The 21,449-nt window shown below is 31.2% G+C and overlaps 1 protein-coding gene across 1 annotated transcript; it reads left to right on the top strand.

Moving 5' to 3' along the window:
* Positions 1–11,722: 11,722 nt before the first annotated feature.
* LOC11442650 (uncharacterized) lies at positions 11,723–13,223 on the top strand. Its single transcript, XM_024786602.1, has 2 exons — positions 11,723–12,418; positions 12,993–13,223. Exons 1-2 carry the CDS (start codon positions 11,723–11,725, stop codon positions 13,221–13,223), a joined length of 927 nt encoding a protein of 308 aa, XP_024642370.1.
* The last annotated feature ends 8,226 nt before the right edge of the window (positions 13,224–21,449 follow it).

Raw genomic sequence — 21,449 nt, 5'->3', positions numbered from 1 at the left:
AAGAAAGAAAATTGATTGTTTTTGAACAAGAGAAGAAGGAGAAGAAAAAGAGAAAGTCTAAGTTGACATCTACACACAGGTTTTTGGTTTACTAGGGATGGCTGCGTGGAACACAGAGTGAGGGGTGTGGTTTTGTTCTAGAATAAACCTTGGAGATTCCGAATTTATTGTCTTGTTTTTTAATTTTCTAACATTATTTGTCTTGTACAAAAAGCAACCAAAGAAACATTGTACTTGTAGTATATGATGTATTCTACTATGTATATATATTGTAGGAATATTTGGATCACCTTATTTATTTATGGTATAGATATGATTTTGTTTTTATTCAAAAAAAAGATATGATTTTGTTTTTTATTAGTTTTTTCTTTCTCTTTTTAAATAAAATCAATAAAAAAATTGACAAAAATCAAATCAATAATTATAAATGGTGTATTTTTTTACGGTATTAATGACCCGTTTGGATTAATTTATTTTAGAACTTATATAAAACAACTTATGAAAATAAATAAGTTTTTATGTGTTATTTATAAGTTTGTTTATATATTCTATAAAAAAACAGTTTATGAAGATACAATTTTTTGTTAGTGAGAGCTTATAAATTAAAATAAAAACTTATTTATTTACATAAGCTATTTTTCATAAGCTCAATCCAAACGGGGCATAAAGATTGTCAATATTTAGATACTTAAATAACATATCCTAAAAAAATAACATATCCATAAAAAAATAATATATCTTTATTATTTACATTTTTTATTTCCATGAAATTTAGTGTTTTTACTAGAATTTTTTTATTCTACTAGAATATATCTCTTTAAAATGGAGAGATGTTCTATATTTTAGTAGAACAATTTTAGTGTTTTTTTCTTTCCATTTTCTACCGTACGTGTCTTGAGGAAAAAGTAAAAACAGAGCCATCTGTGTGGTACAAATTACAATCGAATATTGTCCTTTCTAAATTATTACCAAAAATAAATATATAATTCCTTTTTATATTTTTTTGGTAAAAAAACTATTTCCGTCAAGTATTGAACTCTTTTTTTTATTTTTTTTTTTATTTTTTTTATTCATTGTCTATACCAACAACTGAGTTAAGCTCACGATGACCATTTTTCCCCTTTTTTTGATACTATAGAAGACGCAAATAATATGATAAAATCTAAATCGCCAGAATACACAGGCTTCCGGATCTGCTGCAACTTTGACGTCCAAATTTGAATCCATGATTGAATGAAGTTGATCTTTCATTATGAACCAAATGAAAACCACAACAAGACACGAAATCAAAACAACGTCGTACAAGACGAAGAAATGTCGTACAAGACGACGAAATCATGAAGAAAAAAAAAACACAAAAGAAAACACCGCATATATGTTGAAACCACTTATTTAGATCGAAAGAAAGGGGAAAAAGATGTAGAGGGGTGATTCTAGGTTAAAAAATGACATAACAACAACAAATATGTTCTTGTCTGAGCGGCCGCCACCAGAGCCTCCACCATGTTCATCCACTACCGTGAAGGCTATTGTGCCGCCAAATCCAGATCTGAGTCGCTCACCACCAAAGCCTCCATGGTTAATTTGTTGTTTGATCTACTTTGTGTTGTTCGATTTATGCTTTAGTGTTTGTGTTATTGTTGTTGACTTTGTGTTGTCTGTGTATTGTGTTGTGTTTTGGATCTTGTATTCAAGTTTAGTTTGTATTAAGTGTGTATGTCAGCTGAGTTTTGATGTTTGGAATCACATAAGGTGTGCAGTGCCTTATGAGGCTGTTCCTGACTTCATTCTGTTTGCCTTTTATCAACTGTTTCTTATCCAGTGCGACATGGTGAACAAGATCGAGACCAATTATAGTCGAAATGCGCGTGATGAAGCCAAAAAAATGATCCGTACCTGAATAGAAAGAAAGATTGTGGATTCTCACATTTCCTTTGTCAATATCAGTGGATGGACAATGTTGATGCATTCGTTATTTGGATATGGTAGTTGGTTTAAGTCCTCATATCTCTCTGCAAAATTTATGTGTAATTTACATCTTGATTTAGTAGACTACCTCTCTAGAATTTACTCTTTAAAATTGTTGGGGAATGCCCCTTCAATGTTAACATTAGCTCTTTGTAATGTTTTGTGTTTTATGGAATGATGAAGCTATGTTTTACTGTAAAAAAAAAAAAAAATACCGACATAATTCAAGATACAACTGCATAGTCCTATTACTTCTTATTTCATAAACTCTCAGATCGAGTTTGACAAGCGACAATTAAATGAGGTAACTCACACCTTTACTAAGATCGTTGCATTATCACGTAGTCCCACTATTTATTTTAATATACGTCGTTGCATAAACACTTTTATTATTAATGAAATGCTATAAGCATTCGTTTTCCTTTAAAAAAAACTACATAGACATGATTTTCGTACAAAAAGTACTCTGATTCGGAACTAACATGAACAACAAGAAATATAGGGGAAAACATACGAAAACAACCAAACACAAATTAGTGATAGAAAAAATAAAATATTACAAATTCTTTGATTGCAAAATTACAGAGAAATTTAAAGTTTTCCTTCTCTGAATTTCTCTCACTAATTTTTATTTTTTTAAGCGAAAATAACTAATTGGGGTTGGTTAGATCCTCACAATATGGATAACCAAGTTTAAAGTCAGGATGGGAGGAGTGATCACACTTAATATCCAATAGAATTTTGAATATAGTCACCTTTGAATGGAACCTATAAAAAATAATAAAAAATACAAGCTAAATTAATCAGATTATAACCATATTATGTATGTCCTCGGGAGCATAGTTCAATTATTATGAACGTTATAATATGTAATGGCTGCAATTTAAACTTAAAATCCTTACTTATTCATTTTAAAAGATTAAAGACTGACCGTCTAGATATTTGACAAAAATTGGATTATAAATAGCTTAACTCTTAAATTAGTTTTACCTAATGTATCAACAATATTGTCTTATCTTTTTGTGATAAGCACAATGTTCTCTTATCTCATTTCTCATTTGACATATATGATTTTATTATTTTTTTAGTTTTTAGTCAAATTCAGGATTTTGAATTTTCCAATGAAAAAGGTATGTATATAAAATATTTAAAGTAACTTTCATAAATTGTGAGCTGATGTTACAAAGTACTATAACAATTTTTTTTTGGGTGGAATATAACAATTTTTTACTTTCATTATTGGTGATAGACATACCGGAGAGGCAGATTTAAATAAAAAATTATAAATTATTGGATGGATTATGTAATATCCAAAAACATATAATATAATATAATTATAAATCAGAAGTCTTTCCCTATTGTCAAAAAATAAGTCGTACCCAAAAATAAAATATTGTAGAAAAGGCAGCACCTTGTTAGGCATGTCACATGTCACTCTTTATATATACAGATAGATTGAAAGTCCCTCAAAAATAAAAATATGGGATAAATGACGTTGTCCAAATTAAATTTTGTTTACAGTTGGTACAAATAAAATGTTTACTATAATAGAACTTGGACTGGTTCAGGTCGACAGTCTACGCCATAACATGCTTGACGTCTAAGCTTTATTGTTCAGGTCACGTGAGCTCCACCTGCTTAGCTCAGCTTGATTGTTCAGGTAAAACGAGCTTCATCTGCTTAACTTAGTTTGATCGTTCAGATAATGTGAGCTCCGCCATCAAGTCGTTGTCCAGACATCATTGTGGTCCTCCTCTTGAGAGTATCTCAGAACACGCCACACGTCTTGCACAGACAAGTGACGTGAGCTGTGTACCCTTGACTCCACGTGCCTTGTACGGACGAGCAGTTCAAGGAAACATGATCGGCTCCACGCGTCTGGTACAAGTGATCCATATTGACCTCAGAGAGTTAATGGGCCTGGACATCCAAAGAAAGACCTATTAGATCTAGAAAATGAGGCCTATAAAAAGAGGCATCTAGAGAACAGAAGAGGGATCAAATTCATTATCTTGAACACAATGTTTTTTCAGCTAAGTCTTATTTAAAGTGCTCTTAAAATTATATTTCATTGAGCAACTTACCTATTGTAATTAACTTGTGTTTACATACGTGAACAAAACTATTTCATTTGCATCCCAATGTAAAGGAAACAATACAAATTAGAACAACAAAAGAAAACATGAGAATTAGTTGATGATGTGATCACACTTATCATGAAATATAAGAGAAACCATATTAAAAGTTGTTCAAAGAAAGTCGATACATAATTAATATAATTAATTTATCAATGTCATATAAGGTTTGTTGGACATACGATTAAGAGTGAAGCCTTATATGAAGGTTTACATGATGATTACTGCTTTCAAAAACGTAGGTGAAGTTTTGTCACACTTTATAGTAAAAAGGTCAACATAAGAACAAATTTGTTTGAGAGACAAAAACAAAAGTCGTTGCATTAATTTATAGACTAATATTATGTTTAAAAACTAATCCTAACAAAAAATATTTAAAACTATTTTCAAGGGACTTTGATGAATGATAAAGGGCATGAATTATGCAATGAGATATGAAAATAGTTAGTTATTCCCGCATGCAAGGTCGCATTCTTAATCGACATCACAAAGGTCTTGCTTGAATCACATGAAGTTTATGATGTTCAAATAATGAATAAAATAAAGTTGTATGAAAGAAAATAAAAATAAAAATTGTACCATTTAAAGAAAGAAAGCACTTGGGAAGGTCCATGTGAGATCATTTGTCAGAACAAGGTTCGTTTTGATGGATGTTGACATAAAATTACGTGGACCAACAAAAATATAAGAACATTAATTATGGTCCCTAGTTATCCTTTCTTTTACATGCCTTAGTGTGTGACACCGCCCATCTAAAACTCACCATCCATTGTTTTCTCCCTTTAAGACCCTTCCTTACATGAGAGATATAATTATTATACTCCATCATTCTCAAATTATAGTCGTTTAAAAAAAAATTTGTCTATGTCGTTTTACAATACCAATGAATCATTAATATTATTTCTTCTATTATATCCTTAACTATTTATTACTTTATCTCCTTTCATGTGATTCATTTATCTTTCCATATCATTTATTAAGGACAATTTTGTAAAACAACTTATAATATCTCTTTCTCACACAAAAGTAATTACATTTCTTAATAGGTGTGAAATGTCCAAAATATCGTATAATCTGGGACGAAGGGAGTATTTAAAACATATCATACATTAAATAAGAGTATATTTTTAATCAAAACTAGTTACAAAACCGTACATGTTGAATTACGTATTTTTTTTTTTTTAAAAATTTGCTAAGGAGAGATGTTCAAATTACGGAATATTGTAATTCTTCATAAATTCGAAAACGAAGGTCGCATGCTTCGCACAGGTTGAATAAGGTATTTTTCAAAATTTTAGCTGTGAAGGAGAAATGTGTAAATTTTGGTAAATTGTTGTCCTTTATGAATTGTATTGTGCAAATTTTGGTAAATTGTTGTCCTTGATAAATTGTATTGTGAGAATTATGTGACTGCACCGAAATACAAAACCATAGCTCACACTAACCACACACAGACCTGCAAAGACTCCACCGAGCACCCAAGTAACACCAGCCCAGCAGAAGCAAAAAAACGGTGCAGGCCTTAGTTCATCTGCCTCCATTGGTGATACCATTTTCGGCCGCCAGAGAATTCTTTTACTAATGTGCTCATGTTCTTCTTCCATGATGCATGTGCTGAAAAAAATAAAATAAGCTGAGAAGGTGGAAACACAAAGAGCATAGACAGATGAGATTTAAATGAGATTTGTTTCCCTTGATTCTTGATCCCTGAAAATTTGCAAGAGATCACTATTATAATAGACATTATAATTATTATATAAAGGATCACCCTTCGATACAAACCTGGGTTTTTTTCTTGGTGTAAGGCACTTCACTGTCACCTGCAAAATACATAACCACTGAATTTCAAACTCTGTTCAATGACATTTTTCTGAAATGGCATTCCTACCAAAATACACACGTGTATATCTATCTACCTTACTATATATTTTTAAGCATGAAGTCTTTTATTTTTCAGATTTTCAGTGTTAAATTTTCCCTCAAATTTGACAGAAAATGCCTTTTATGCACATAATATATAGCTTTCAGCAGCCTAACTCACATTGAAAATTGTCCCATGGTTGCAAGTGGAACAGCTGCATCTGAACTCTCATAGCTGGTCATACTAACTGTGGCCTCTCTTTATAATGCTTCGGTTTCAGTTACTTCTTGCGCTTCAACGACATTGTGAATTTCGCCATAAAAATCACAAAAATCACAATCATGAAAAGTCCTTCAAAATGAAAAAGGTAAAAGTCACATAGATATAAAAAAAAAGTGTAACATAGGAAACAAAGTTTTCATAAAATAATAATATATGATTATGCAGGATTATGTAGGAAAAAACACGAGCCATAAAAGAAATTTCAAAAAACCATGCATCATCATCATTATTTCCCTGTAATCAATTCATGGGAACCATAATGAATATACATTGAAAAGAATATACAATAAGATGATATGAATTATAGCAATAATCACTTAATTAGTCTTACATTTTTTGGTGCTGTTAGTATCTTCATTTAAAAACCATAAAAAATCTAGAAAAGTTAATTCACAACAGAGCCAAGTCGTTTATAGCTATCAATAAGGGCATGGTTTGAAATCACATACATTATTAATATTCTGCATAAATGTAAAAGCCAAGCTACAGGTACATTTACATTGTGTAGATTGTAATACTGAAGTAAAATTTCGGGTGCAATTGGTACATTTACATTTACATGTGTTGGTGTTGTATTTTTGTCGGACATGGGACATGCCTTTAGTTGGTGCTAAAGAGATAAGGTGAGACCCCATCTGTTTTGTTCCTCTCATCAATGGTGAATTTTATCTATAGGAACCGGCGAGTAAAAAATATTTTTCCATCATACTCGCAGTGATACATGAAATAGATCTAAAACATATATGAATCATAATGTTTCAAGGGTGACGCGCTTTGTATCAGAATTGGTCAGGTAGAATACTCGAAAGGATTGGCGGAATGTCAAAATGCTCTCTGGGGACGTCTGACCTTGAATAAGGGCGACAAGCCATAAATGGAGCATGATTTGGTTACTAAGCTTGGAAAAGTATGGAAGACTGTGAATAAATGGAAAATGGTACCGCTTGGCATGGGCTATTACGATTTTCATTTTGAGTCGGCAGAGGACTTACAAAAAATTTGGTCGGCTGGTACCATTGATTTGAAGCCAGATCTCCTTCGTCTCTCCCAATGGACGAAGGATTTTAATTAGTATTCACAGAAGCAGACTCACGCTTCTATCTGGATCCGTTTGGTTGACTTACCGCAAGAATATTGGCGGGAACAAACATTGAAGGAAATATGTCTCTGTTGCAAGAACAGACACTCTCTTCTACACCACTTAATGATGTTTCTGCCAACTCTTTCAGCTTGACATTGCAGAATGTTACAGATGAAATTCCACAGGGAAGGTTTCCTCACTCCGCTAGTCCCGAGTTGGAATTGGTTTCCGAGGTAGCACACGATGACGTGCATTCACAGGGAGTAGAGAAAATGCCACAGGATTCTCGGAACGTAAGAGTTCTTGGGACTTCTGTCGCTGCCGTTCGGCTCCCCTCTTCAGTTGAGCACGTCAACGTGCATGAGAACTCTGAGTTTACTGTTTCTGCTTCTGTTAAGGAGATGAGTCCCTCGCTTGCCCAACTCAGTAAATCACAAACGGATGTTTCCACCAATTCGTTCAACCTTGCCTTGCAATATGTTATAGATGAAATTCCAAAGGGAAGGTTGCCTCAGCTCACTAGCCCCGTGTTGGATTTGGTTACTGCAGTAGCATACGATGACGTGCATTCAAATGTAGTGGAGCAAACACTTTCAGGATTCTCAGGACACGAGCGTTCTAGAGACTTCTGTAGCTGCTGTTCCGCTTACCTTTTCAATAGAGCACGTTGACGTGCATGAGAATGCCGAGTTAGCTCTCTCCGCTTCTGTTAGGTAGATGAGTCCCTCGCTGGCCCAGATCAATGAATCGCAATCTAAGGTGCATACAGGTTCGCCCCGCCTGCACTCACAAGCCAAAATTTCTGTTGTTTCGGCCATTGCTTCTTCTAAACAGCTCGCGGTTTAGTTTGAAATTCTGGCGGATCCGGTAGTTCAGTAGGTTAATGGTAACACAGGTTCTGTCATGTCCAAAGGTAGTAGCATGCTCGTGATTCAGTCAGATTTTTTGGCAACTACTGTAGTTCATAATGGTAAGGCAGGTTATGTCATGTTCGAAGGCAGTAGCATGCTCGCGGTTCAGCCTAATTTTTTGGCAGATACAGTAGATGGTAACGCAGGTTCTGTCATGTCCGAAGGTAATAGCATGCTCACGCAAAGTGAAATTTTAGTTCATTACAGTGACCCAAATATTCAACGTGATATGGAATTATGGAATCGAATTCGGGAGTACGATCAAAAGGCAGCGGAAGATCCATTCACACCGGTTTTGTCCAAGAAGCAAAAACTGAAATTCAGACAACAACATGTCCTTGGGAAACCGCCGTATAGAACCTGCTCAAGGGGTGCTTCATCTCCAAGTGCCCAATGACTGTCCTATATTGGAATGCTCACGGTAATGGAAACTCTGACACAAGAGTTGCTTTAAAAAAATTATTTCTGTCTCATAAACCATTGTTAATTATTATTGCGGAACCTATGATTTTGCGGCGTCGAAGAGGTTCTGAATGTATATTGATGATTGATAAAAAGATTAATAGGAACTGTTGCCACCAATGCCTAAAATGGATGAAAAAATTCTTGACATATACAACAGGGTTGCAAGTCTTCTTAGCAGATATACAGTAGGAAATTCTTGACATTTAAACACATCCCCTCAATGCAAAATTGGGTGAAGGTCTTATATGCTACTGCACCTAAAAAGTGTTAAAGCTACTATTGTTTCAAGCCACTAGAATCTGTTCTACTAATTTCAGTGCAAAAAAGGTTGAGCACTTCTACAAGTTTCTGTTGCTTCCAAGAGTGAGAGATGATGTAAAAAAGAATCAACAGTTTCGTTAGAAATCGACTCAACTACTCGTGATTTTTAGAAATGCTTCTTTAGTCCCAATTATGCTTCGAAATAGATGGGCATAATACCGGTGTTCAAGTTATTTCTTTTAATAATTACCACGAAGGTATCTGTTGTGCGTTGTGCTGACAGGTTAGTCAATATGGGTCATTTGGTTCAAGATCCGTTTTGTTGGATACTTTACCATTGGAACTACACTGATTTATTTCGTGAGTGGCGTGGTCTGCCTAACTAAAGATTCACATAGTCTGCTGCCCTTTTCTTTTTCTTTTTCTTTTATTTCCAGCTTTTGACGGTTTTAGTCTAGCCCTCCCTTTTGTATATATTTTTCCCTCTTTTATAATAAAATCTTTTTTCAAGTTTGGCGGCATAAGATGGGGTTTCACGGGATGCCAACCTAGGTGGGATGTCGTTCTTTCTTCTTGATACATGTCAGTTCTCCTGGCTTACCTAAAAAAAAACTTAAGGCAATACAATTACTTTTTCTAAATAAACCCAATTTTTCTTTAAAATAAAATACTACATTTTTCATTGATATCTGAAAGTATTTTCAGATACCTCAAATTCCACATATTACCCATTTAATGGATACCCGCATGAACATGTCGTGGACACGAATATCATATTTGTTCAACTGAAAAAGCTCAATAATAATAATAATAATAATAATAATAATAATAATAATAATAATAATAATAATTATTGTCATCCCTAAACCTAAGAGTAATTATGTTCCTTTATTTCTATTAAGAAGAAACACGTTAATAATCTTTTCGTGTTTATTATTTAATTTTATGAAAATTATTCTTTTAAAATCGCAATGAATCTTAGCCAGCACAAAGAGTGCTAGACCATGAGTCTTAAAGTAAACAACATACAAAGGATATGTGAGGAGCCTCCAATGGAAAACTCATACACCTGTGAATCAAAGAAAAAATCAAAAAAACCTATAGAAAATGCCTCCTAACAAAGGACTATCTCCGAAAACAATAAATAGTAGCACCAAAACAAAGTTAACACCACGATCAACAAAACAACATAAACAAAAGTTGTACCAAAATCCCCAAACATCCTCATAGCTGCCACAAAAACAACTTTCACCACCCACATTTTGCTGCTTGCACACAACCCCCAAACAACAACTTAAAAACCTACACAACAACCTTTGAAAAACAGCCGGGAATAAAATCCCAAACACCACCATTAGCTCTCCCAAGCACCATATCCCAAAACACACCTCACAAAGAATCGCAAAAGCCAACCAAAAACCCTTGTACCAACATCCAACAAGAAAAAAAATATAACCATCACTAACCACCACCACTAGCCACCACAAAAATCAAAACCACTACCACCAACGTCACCAAAACCACCATTAACCCTCACCAAAAACAACATCAGCCAGCACGTGCAGCACCACCAAAAGCCATTACGAGCCCCGCCACAAAAGACCCAAAATCAACACCACCATGAAAACCGTTGTGAAGCACCACAATAACTAATATAATATAATAGTTAATTTAAATCGTTTGTTCAAATTGTAATTAACTTGTGTTTACATACGTGAACATTCCTTAATTTTTATTATTTTTTTTAAATTTTAGTGTATTATTAAAACATATAAAGTAAACTGTCATATATGTAAAATATAAAATTCTCTTAAATTTTATATGTTTTTGAAATTTTAGTGTATTATTAAAACGTATAAAATAAACTCTCATATATGTAAAATATAAAATTCTCTTAAATTTTATCTATAAAGATATTGATCAAGGATGACACCACAAGATATTACAAGATAGATTGTATTATTGTATATTAAAAATGACTTTATATTGATCCAACGGTTAACATGTATACACAGTAACACTTATTTTATTTTTGTAAAAAAGAATATTTTACTTGGTATGAATCATTGTTTTTCAGATGAAAAATATAACATCCAATATATCTAACTAATTAATATTTGTAAATAATATTGTTAAGTTAAATATTTTGTTGAAATGTATTCAAAATAAACTTTTAATTTCCAAAAATAGCTAGATTAAAGAAATTTTCTAAATAACTTGCATTTTTAGATTTTCTGATAAATTCTTAACGATTTTTTTGTTGTTGAACTACTTAAAAATATATAAAAACACCTCGTACACCTAAAAATGGGAGTCAACATCTGTTGGGATTGTTAAAAAAAGTATGAAACATGCAATATCTGCAAGTCAAAGTTATGCCAATCTGTTAGATGTCAACTATAAAAGTAGGCAAAATGCAAGATCTCCACATCTTCACAAATTTGAATTCTACAAGTTTTTAACTTCAATTCCAAGGAATTCAAGAAGGTAAAAAATCTTCGCTATGGTATTTTTATTTATTATTTTACACAAAATAATATCAATAGAAGCATTAACCATAACTAATGATGTAACAATAATCATTTGCCTGCAGGTAAACATGAGATTAATCTCTAAATCGTTTATTTTCTCATTATCAATACTTGTGATGCTATCAAGCACAGCTTATTCACAACCACAATCTCCAAAAATTATCCATTCAACAACATATTTGTCAAAAAAGTTTGATGTGGGGCCTGGAGAAGTCGCAGATATACACATGTATAATATTGAATTTCCAAAGGGTCATGTTGGAATCAAGAGTTTTGATGTTGATCTAGTTGATGAACATGGAAACTCTGTACCATTGCATGAAACTTACATTCATCATTGGTTTATTTTAAAATATAATATAAAGAAGAATATGTCAGTGTCGCAAAATCCAAATGATCATAGCAAACCTTCTGGGGATCTCATTTACAAAAGAAATGATGGAACATGCAACAATGGTATTCTTCCACATCAATGGAGTTCTGGAAGTGAAACACGAGGAACAAGTACAAAACTTCCTTATCCATTTGCAGTTGAAATAGGTAACCGTGCAGATATTACAGAAGGGTGGGAAGAGCAATGGTTGTTGGGTGTGCTGGTCATTGATACACGAGGCGCTGAAAATAAAAAAATTTGTATTCAATGTAGGTGTGACCAATTTAATCTCCCTGAAAATTTTTATGATGTGACAGTTGGATTCCATGGAAAAGTGACTCCCGAATATAAAGCAGGAGTCCTTTGTTGTCAAGATAAGTTTCAGTGCAAAATGAGAAAGGGATTTCAAGCACCAAGGAGAAATCTTGCCATAAAATACAACATAACTTGGGTTAACTGGGACCAACACCAAATTCCAGTTAGATTTTATGTACTTGACGTCACTGATCGGGTAACAACAAATGGTTCTGAAACAATCCACAATTGTCAGGTAAGTAAATAATATAAATATTATTTTTATTTTTTGTGGTTAATTAAATTATATCAGGACCAATATGTGGCTTAGGCGTTTGGATTTGAAAACCTTAGTAGGAGGCTCATTGAAACTCTATTTACTATCATAGAAAGAATACTAAAAACTATCATTTGCATGTAAAAACAAAATAAGATAATTTTTTAAACCTGATGATAATAGTTTTTTTTTTATTACTTTGCACGTTAAAAACAAGTGATTCTGAAAGATTTCTAAATTTATTACAGGCAGAGTTTACTATTTCAGAAAATAATAGTACAAACATTTTCCATGTTCAAAAAGCAAGCACCCTATGAAAAAAGGTGGCTATCTTATCTACGCCTCTGGTCATGCGCATACAGGTGTTATTAATGCAACATTATACGGACAGGTAAAGTTTAATATTATTCATTTGACTAAATTTTGTTAAATTAGGTTATGTTTTCTCAATGTATTTCTTAAACGATAATAAATTTTCTTGATTTCATATATATTCAAATTAATCTTGTGATAATGTTTTATTAATTTTTTTTGTTTTGCATTAATTAATTAGGATGGAAGAACTTTGTGTACATCGACACCAACATATGGAACGGGAAAAGAAGCAGGGAATGAGGAAGGTTACCTTGTTGGGATGTCTGTATGTTATCCAAAACCAGGTTCAATGAAGATTGATGATGGTGAAACCGTGACCGTAGAATCAATATATAAAAATGAATTTCTCCCAGCAGTTATGGGAGATATGCATTTCTATTTGGCTGATGAACTGTCCCATGATGCATAGATATCAAACTTCTTTGAATTTATAAATGTTTGATCAGATAAATTATTCTTTGACACCATTCATGTAACACCCTAAACCAAAATTTTAGATGCTTAGTAAAATAAATTATTTACGAATGATTTTTGCAGCTGATTTAAATTATGCATAAAAAATTAATTTTCAATAAAAGGCTTGGTATGCCCCATTACAATCTTTCATAAAACATTTAGATGAAGTCTTAAATTAAAATATCTTGGAGCAAAAGGAACCAATGTTTATCAATTATTTATGATCTAATAGACAATTAGTTTTCTCTCTAAAATAATTTACAAAATAGTGCTACATACTGATCCAATAGTTTTACCTACCATAAAATTGTTCAAGACTATATAAAAACCATGGACACATTCCTTACCCATTTGAATATCGACCGACAATCTATAAGAATTGTGCTTTCGTAACTTGCACGCACAAATAATGAAGGGGTGATTAGTAAAATAAACATGAAACATAATACATAAGTAATAAGAACAATGAATATGCGTATAATCACGAATGCACATCATATAATTCATGGAAATGTGATAAATTGATGATATAAATTAATTTTGAACCAAGATGTTGTGTTCTTTTTTCCTTTATCATTTAAAAAGTGTAACAAATTAATTTATATATATGTCTGTTTTTTTTTCCTTTATCATTTAAAAAGTGCAATAAATTAGATGCATATATTTATACTTAATTTTTTCATTATCCCAATTATATCTTTAAACAACTTTTTCTATAATAAAGGTTGTTGTTGGTCTCAATAAAAATAATAATTTAGATTATATTGTTGTTTTTGTTATATTGTTTGTGTTATTGAAACATATACTCATGTTTAGTTTGGTTTGTTATAGGTCGAAAGCAACAAACATTCATATTTTTAATTTTAATCAAAATCAAAATTTCATAAAAAAAAACACTGTTCATAATTTTTAAACGTTTGCGCAATAAAAATAGCGGAAAGACTGGCAAATGAGTGCCCGTTGCCAAAGGAGGAGATTGTTAGGTTTTTATATTGTGATTGGCCGCATTTTGTAAAAAAAAAAAAGTGTTCTAGAAAGATGTTGGACAAGATGTCTCGACATGTTAGTACGACATCTTGTACCAAGTGAAGTACTTTGTTTCGAAATCTTGGAAGATTATATTTTTGCATGAAATTCTTCAAGATTTTATTCACATAACTTGTGGTCCAAGAGGCGTGTGTTTCTAGAAGCTTTCTATTATCGTTTTTCTATGTCGTATTTTCTAAATTAAATATCTTGACATTTAAGGAAATAATATATTTGCTCCTAGAATATTGTGAAGACCATATATTTGGAAGAGAAAGGAAGACTCAGATTAATTAATATATTTTCTCTCTCTGATTGTCTAGCCCATGAAGAAAAAGCCCACACTGCTGAATAGCTATATCGGGAAGACTAAGACCTAGTTTCATTCTTGAAATCAATATTATTGAAGTGTGTTTTTTAAGGTTTTGTTGTTAAGACTTGTTCTTTATTTTGTATAACTCTCTGTGTACTGCCACTAATTATCGAAGCACATAGGTGGTTTGTTTAATTGAGTTGTAAAAGGATTGAAGTCGTCATTTGAAAAAAGTGTCATTTGGAATTTCGTGTTTGTCATTGTTATTTGTAAGCCTCTATTTGTATCACCTTGATGCATTAAGTTGGACTGATTAGTTGAGTTGCACTTGTGAATCTCTTTGAAGCTTTTAAGCAAAGAGTGGATTCTATTTATCGGAGTGTTTCTCCAATTTTATTGTTATCATTGTTGAAATCACAGGGGCTGTGATTGAGAGTAAGTGAAAGAGGTTTCATATCTAAGAGAGTCTTAGATAGAAATACCATGAGTAGTGATGAAGTGAGAAGACAGTGAACCGGAGGTTGTTCACCTAGGACTTTGAATTAATACTATTAGTGTATTTCCTTCATGGCTCGGATGCCATCAGATGTAGGTAACATTGCACCGAACTGGGTTAGCAAATACTTTGTGTTATTTCCTTCCTGCATTTTACTTTAAGTTATTTATTGTTTATTGTTATTTGTGTTGTTACGATGTCTTTGACATTGCATTCGACATTTTCTGATGTCTTCACATCATATACGACATTTGTCCACTACGTGCCAAAATTTCATTTTATGTTGTGATTCCGTTGCGACTGTTTCTATGATTATGATGATTTATAACTATTTTGGATTAATGATGACGTAGCACCTTGAACCTTTGTGGTTATCTGTTGATTTATTATTTAAATATTATATTAAGGTTTAAGGGTGTTACACAAAACACCATCTTAGAAGTGCATTTCCTTTTATGACACTCATCTTATACGAAGCAAAATACCTCACATGATATATTAAGGTTTTACTCATCTTGCAAAAAAAAAAAATATCAAAATTTAAACAAACCCTAAAACTATAAAATTTCTTATTTAAGAGGAAAAATGTAAAATAACAACATAAAATGTTAATGGTACTTGATTATGAAAACTTACTTGTTATTGGAGCGTTGTTGATTTGAACTTGAAGAAATTGAGGGTTTTGATGATTTGAGAGATTTTTTTTAGAGATTTTAGATGTGAAATGAGGAAGAATGAGGAAATGAGGTATTGTCTCACCTTTAAATATACGCCACATGACATAACTCACGCTAGATGTACCGAACGTGACTTAAGTCACGTATGTTGTATTCCAACGTGACTTAAGTCACGCTGGATATAATGCCTACGTGGCTTAAGTCACATAGGGCATTTTGGAAAGTTCGGTTGGGAGTGAGCAATTTCTAGTGAGAGAAGAGCAATTTTCAAAAGTCTAAGGTACCGCTTGCCCCGGCTTTTTTTTTCTTCAGTTTTTCTACATTTTTAAGGAGAAGTTAGGTCAAACACAATATCAATAAAGTACTTTCGAAAGAAAAAAAAGGTATTTTTTTTAGAATGCATAAAATTGAATGGAATGAGCTTTAATCAAAAGTTGTTGAATGCTACTTCAAAAAACTACTTCTCTGTAATTTATTTCACAAGCACTTCTCTTCAACTCACGCAGGCAACCTTATATTTTATTTTTTAATATTATATTTCAATTTGTTTTTTTCTTCCATTTATTTTTTTTAACCGGTCCATATAATTTTTTTAAAGGAGGATCAATTTAATTTTATTATCTATTTTTGAAGGAATTTTATTATCTTTTTATCACTTATATATTTAATTTTAATATCGTTTAATTATCACAATCTCACAAATATTTTTATTCATGCTGTATTTGAATGACACCAAATATTTTTATACCCTTTCTTCAACCTCACAAATATACACACACACATTAGCGTTTAGAGTAATATTTTATGTCTGTATGTCTGTTTTTTTTTGTTGCGCTAATGTGTATAATTTTTTCAATGTTGCGTAATGCGTACAATTATTATTTTTAAAAATTTTGATTTTAATTAAAAGTACTAGTATTGATGCCTAGAAAAATTATACTTTTATATATATATATATATATTACACATTTATATTGTAAAAAATATGCATATCTTTTTCTTATTAAAAAAGCTAAACATATCTTTTTCAATGACACCAACAATGTAACAAATATAATATCATATAATATGAATTCTTATCTTTTTAAATGACACCAAAATATGATATTCTTATAACAAAATTTGTTATACAATATAATTGAAAAAGAAAAAACAAACTATTCTCTAGCTTAACTCAGTTGATATAGACAATCTATAAATATATGTAAGGTCGCGGGTTCGAACCCCGGACACCACCAAAAAAAATAATAAATTCAAAATTTTGTACAATATTTTTCCAAACAACTTTTAACTTAAAAATAACTTTAGAACTAAAAAAAATCAAACAGCTTCAACTTTTTTCTTAAAAAGCTTTATTTTAACTTTGTTTTAAAGTAGCTTTTAGACCGAAAAAAAGTCTGTCCAAACCGTACCTTAAGTATATTTTGAGCTAGCTTTTTGAAGCACGGTCTAAAATGAGAAATAATGGACCATTAACCCGGCCCATTTTTTGACAGCTCTAAACATAATTAAGTCGTTTTAGTTTTTAGAGGTTATAATCCTTCATATATATAGTTACGTTAAAAAATAAAAAAATAATCCTTCGTAATCATAGTTGAGTCATAGACACAAATTGTTCTTTCTCATCCTTTTCATGCTTATAGAAATCTTTGCAATAAGCATTATCACAAAATGCACCATTTGCGCTCGATAAGTCTTGATCCAACAGTAATATATACATGAAGGACACCATAATAATTTGAATCTTAATGCAGCAACAATCCAACAACCACAAGGATCAAATACATATGGGACCTAAATCTAAACCATATTGCAATAATGATAAGTGACCACACCACACCTAACTTGCTAACCCTATTGATATTGGTGCCAGGACATGTACTACAAAAGGAACCTTCCCTTAATATTTACATTTAATTTATTAATCAATAGTTTATAATGTTCATGTTACTCTAATGCCAATTGTTCATTTTAGTGTAGCTGAGTCCTCACATTATGATATTTTCACGTAAAATTGTTCAATAGACACTTCAATTTCATTTTCGATAATATTGTAACTTCCAATCGATTGTTTTTGTGTGGAAAATACAATCTGATCATAACTTCCGATCTACTTTTTTTAAACAAGTGAACAATTTTGAGATGTTTAGTAAGCAACCATCTTAATAACAAGTACTTAAATTAAGCACATTTATCTTAATCCTAGATTGGGTTGAAGCCCAATATTAGACTAATTTTCGGAAATTATGTTTACATTTTTGAGAAGGTTAAGAAACATCATAAAATGACAAAATTATCCCAATTTTTCTTCGGCGATTAACTACCGCTGATTAAAATCCATCGACAGGTAACTGCCGATGATGTTATATTGATATTTTAGTGGTGTTTCCCAGTATCCTTTGATGTGTGAACAACATTATTCTTAATTTTCTGGGTTAGTTCAAACCGTTGTTGTGCCCCTTTTCATAATTTGTGAATTGAAACATAAGTTCATTACTAGCCACAAAACTTGGAAGCTAGCTGTTTTCAATCAGTAGTTAAAATGGGATGTTCTTCTAGTTTTCACACCAAGCTTGATCAGTCTAATGATTTGTTTCTGGATTTGGAGAAGGTAATTGAACACTGTGTCACTAAATTTTATTGAACTTTAGAAAGTGACTTTAGTTCAATGTATAGAAATTTGATTTAATTCGTATACATAGGGTGAATGTATTCAATCTAATCACACTATGTAGATACTTAAAAAGAGATGATAAAAATAAACTTAAAAAGGGTGAATGTGTAAAAAAATTAACATTCTTAATATATAGAAATGAAATTAATATGACATGAATTTGAAAAGGTAGCAATCCAATCATAATGGAATAAAATGTGAGTGAATGGAATTTTTATGTGATCATGATATATATGTAAGAAAAATTGGGGTTATAGTCATTTTTGTCCCTTAATGTGTAATCAGGTAGTTAAGCTAGTCCTTCAATGCATCGAAAATTTCAAAATAGTCCATAATTGTGGAATATGTTAGTCAAAATAGTTTTTTACGTTAAAATATTTCGTTAATATTGTTATATGAACCCCATAATATGCTTATTTATTGTCATATCGGTTATTATAAATACTTATTTATTATTATATCATTTTTTTTTGTTAGATATCATATCAATTTTTATATGAAAAGGGTTGATATCAACGTTGATGGACTATTTTAAGACTATTTTAACTGCACATTCAAAGACTAAAATGACTATTAATCAAAATTTAATTAACAACTCTAACATAAAACTTTGGGTTAATAGTGCTTTTTACCCCTATAATATATGTCATTTCTGGTTTTCGCCCCTATAAAATTTTCGGTTTAATTTGCACCCTCGTAAATTTTTTATTTTTCGGAAAACATCCCTAATAGGTCATTTTCAGAATTTTTTTCAAGAAATTTTGGTTTTTGAATGACCTATTAAGGGTGTTTTCCGAAAAATAAATTTTTTACGTGGGTGCAAATTAAACCGAAAATTTTATAGGGACGAAAACTGGAAATGACATATATTACAGAGGTGAAAAACACTATTAACCTTAAAACTTTATAGTATGAACTTTATTTTAATTTAAAGACAAGATATCGACCCGTGAGGGAGAAGGTGAAAATCTCTTGAAAAGCAAGTTGGCTATGTGAAAGAGTATGATTGATTATGTCCTTGTGTTTTATAAACTATCCAATTTCTCCCAATGAATTAAATCAATGAATTGATTTTACTGGATTATTATTAAGATAAGCTGAGAAATGGAAAGTAAAGGAGTTGTGGTCCTTTGGCACCCTTCAAACTATTTTTGCAGTCACCAAATAATTTAAGTCACATTCATATCTATTTTTTGTCTGAATAAACCATTCCATATCTTTTTAATTTTTTTAATTTTTATTGTTATTTTACTTTCTTTATCTCTTCGATTTTCAAGAGAAAGATACAAGTTTAAAATTAATAGTCACATTAAGTCAAATATACATAAAAAATCTAAAAAGTTTAATTCAACTGATAGTGTCGATATTGTTAATTTATATTTTATCAGGTTCGTATAAAATTTGTATATGAGTTTTAAGAAATATCACTTTGTATACGGACGTGGTAAAATATAAATAGTAAAAAAAAATGGCGGATTATATTAGTGATTTATTCTTATAATAAAGCCATGGAGCTACCATCTGGCAACCATTATCACAAATTAAATTCTATCTACCAGTCACACAGAGAAATAGTAACTAGTTATTTTTCTTATTCTACGTAGGGTACAAGTTAGACTCATAAGATTAATGAACACAGTGATTTACAGTTTTATTTCTTCTACTTTTTCAAAATGTATATAGGTTGAGATTCATACAAGATAAGTCTATAAGACATGTCATGTTTTTGTAAAGGTGATTACATTTTTAACTAGTGCCCTTCTTTTTATTGATATCTCCATTTTTTATGAAAAAAAAGTTTAAGTTAGTTGAGCTTTAAGATTCATTATGATTAGAACAGATTTTAAGGTTTAAAAAATGTTAATAGATATTTGCAGATGAACTCACTTTTTATTAATGAAATTCTATAATCATTTTAAAGAGAACGAAAAACATCTTAAATGTTAATACGATCAAATTAATTTTTGTTATTGTTGAGGTGCGATCAAATTAATCTTAGTAGTCTTGCGAGTAGAGATCAAATCATAAGGCAACTTATTATTGAAACTAAACTTATTTTTCCACAAATATTCTATTCCTAATGAAGGGTATTGGCACTGACACTACATTTTTTGCAATGATATCTAGATTATTTTTCAATTTACATTCTAATAAAATAAAAATTTAAAAAAATAGTAAACGGTAAAATGAGTAGAAAATATCCAACATATTGTCGTCTTTCTAATAATCATCATTTTGCTAACACATTAAAAAAAAAATACAAATTTTGTATTGTCTAAAAGTGTATAATTTTGATAAATTATGTACATTTTTTAGAAATTTGTGAGTTGAAAAGTAGACCAAAATTTAGTCATTGTAGGGCCATACAGCTTAGGCCATTGGACCTTGATGTCTCTCTCATTTGTTTTCTACACGTGAAGAAACAGATCAATCAATGCATCCAAAAATTAAGTGACTCATGAGGTTTTATATAATTAAAAATGATCAAGGACTTTCTAGCAAGTAAGATTTGTAGTCAATACAAACTAAGTAATAACAAGACTTTGCCTTTTACAAGTAAAAAAAAACTAGTTCAATTAATACTCCCTCCCTCTGATCTTAATATTATTTATTGAATGAACCTAAAAAGTAAAAAGCTGTTTAAATTTGAGACCGAAAGGAGTATCACTTCAAGACAGAATGCACCAATCAATCATTAAAAGTTTTGGATTCCATGCATAATGCAATTACCGATTTTTATCGTCCGATTTCAAATTACGATAATCTAATAAAATGTAATGTGAACCGATCAATCTTAAACCGCTATATAACTGTCAGATTTTTTCCTGCTACAATGGATTTGCATCCCTCGTCAAAATGAATTTGAATTCTTTGTGGACATACATGTATTCACGAAATCAACATGCTAATAATCGTCGAATCAAAATCAAACAATTTATTTTTAAGATCAATATTAAAATATTTATCATTTCATTTCATCTTGATCTAACGAT

This window comes from Medicago truncatula, chromosome 6 (genome assembly GCF_003473485.1).
Source record: "Medicago truncatula cultivar Jemalong A17 chromosome 6, MtrunA17r5.0-ANR, whole genome shotgun sequence".
In the NCBI taxonomy this organism is placed as follows: domain Eukaryota; kingdom Viridiplantae; phylum Streptophyta; class Magnoliopsida; order Fabales; family Fabaceae; genus Medicago; species Medicago truncatula.
Note: the sequence above shows the minus strand (reverse complement) of the source record. Positions and strands in the feature narration are given on the sequence as shown.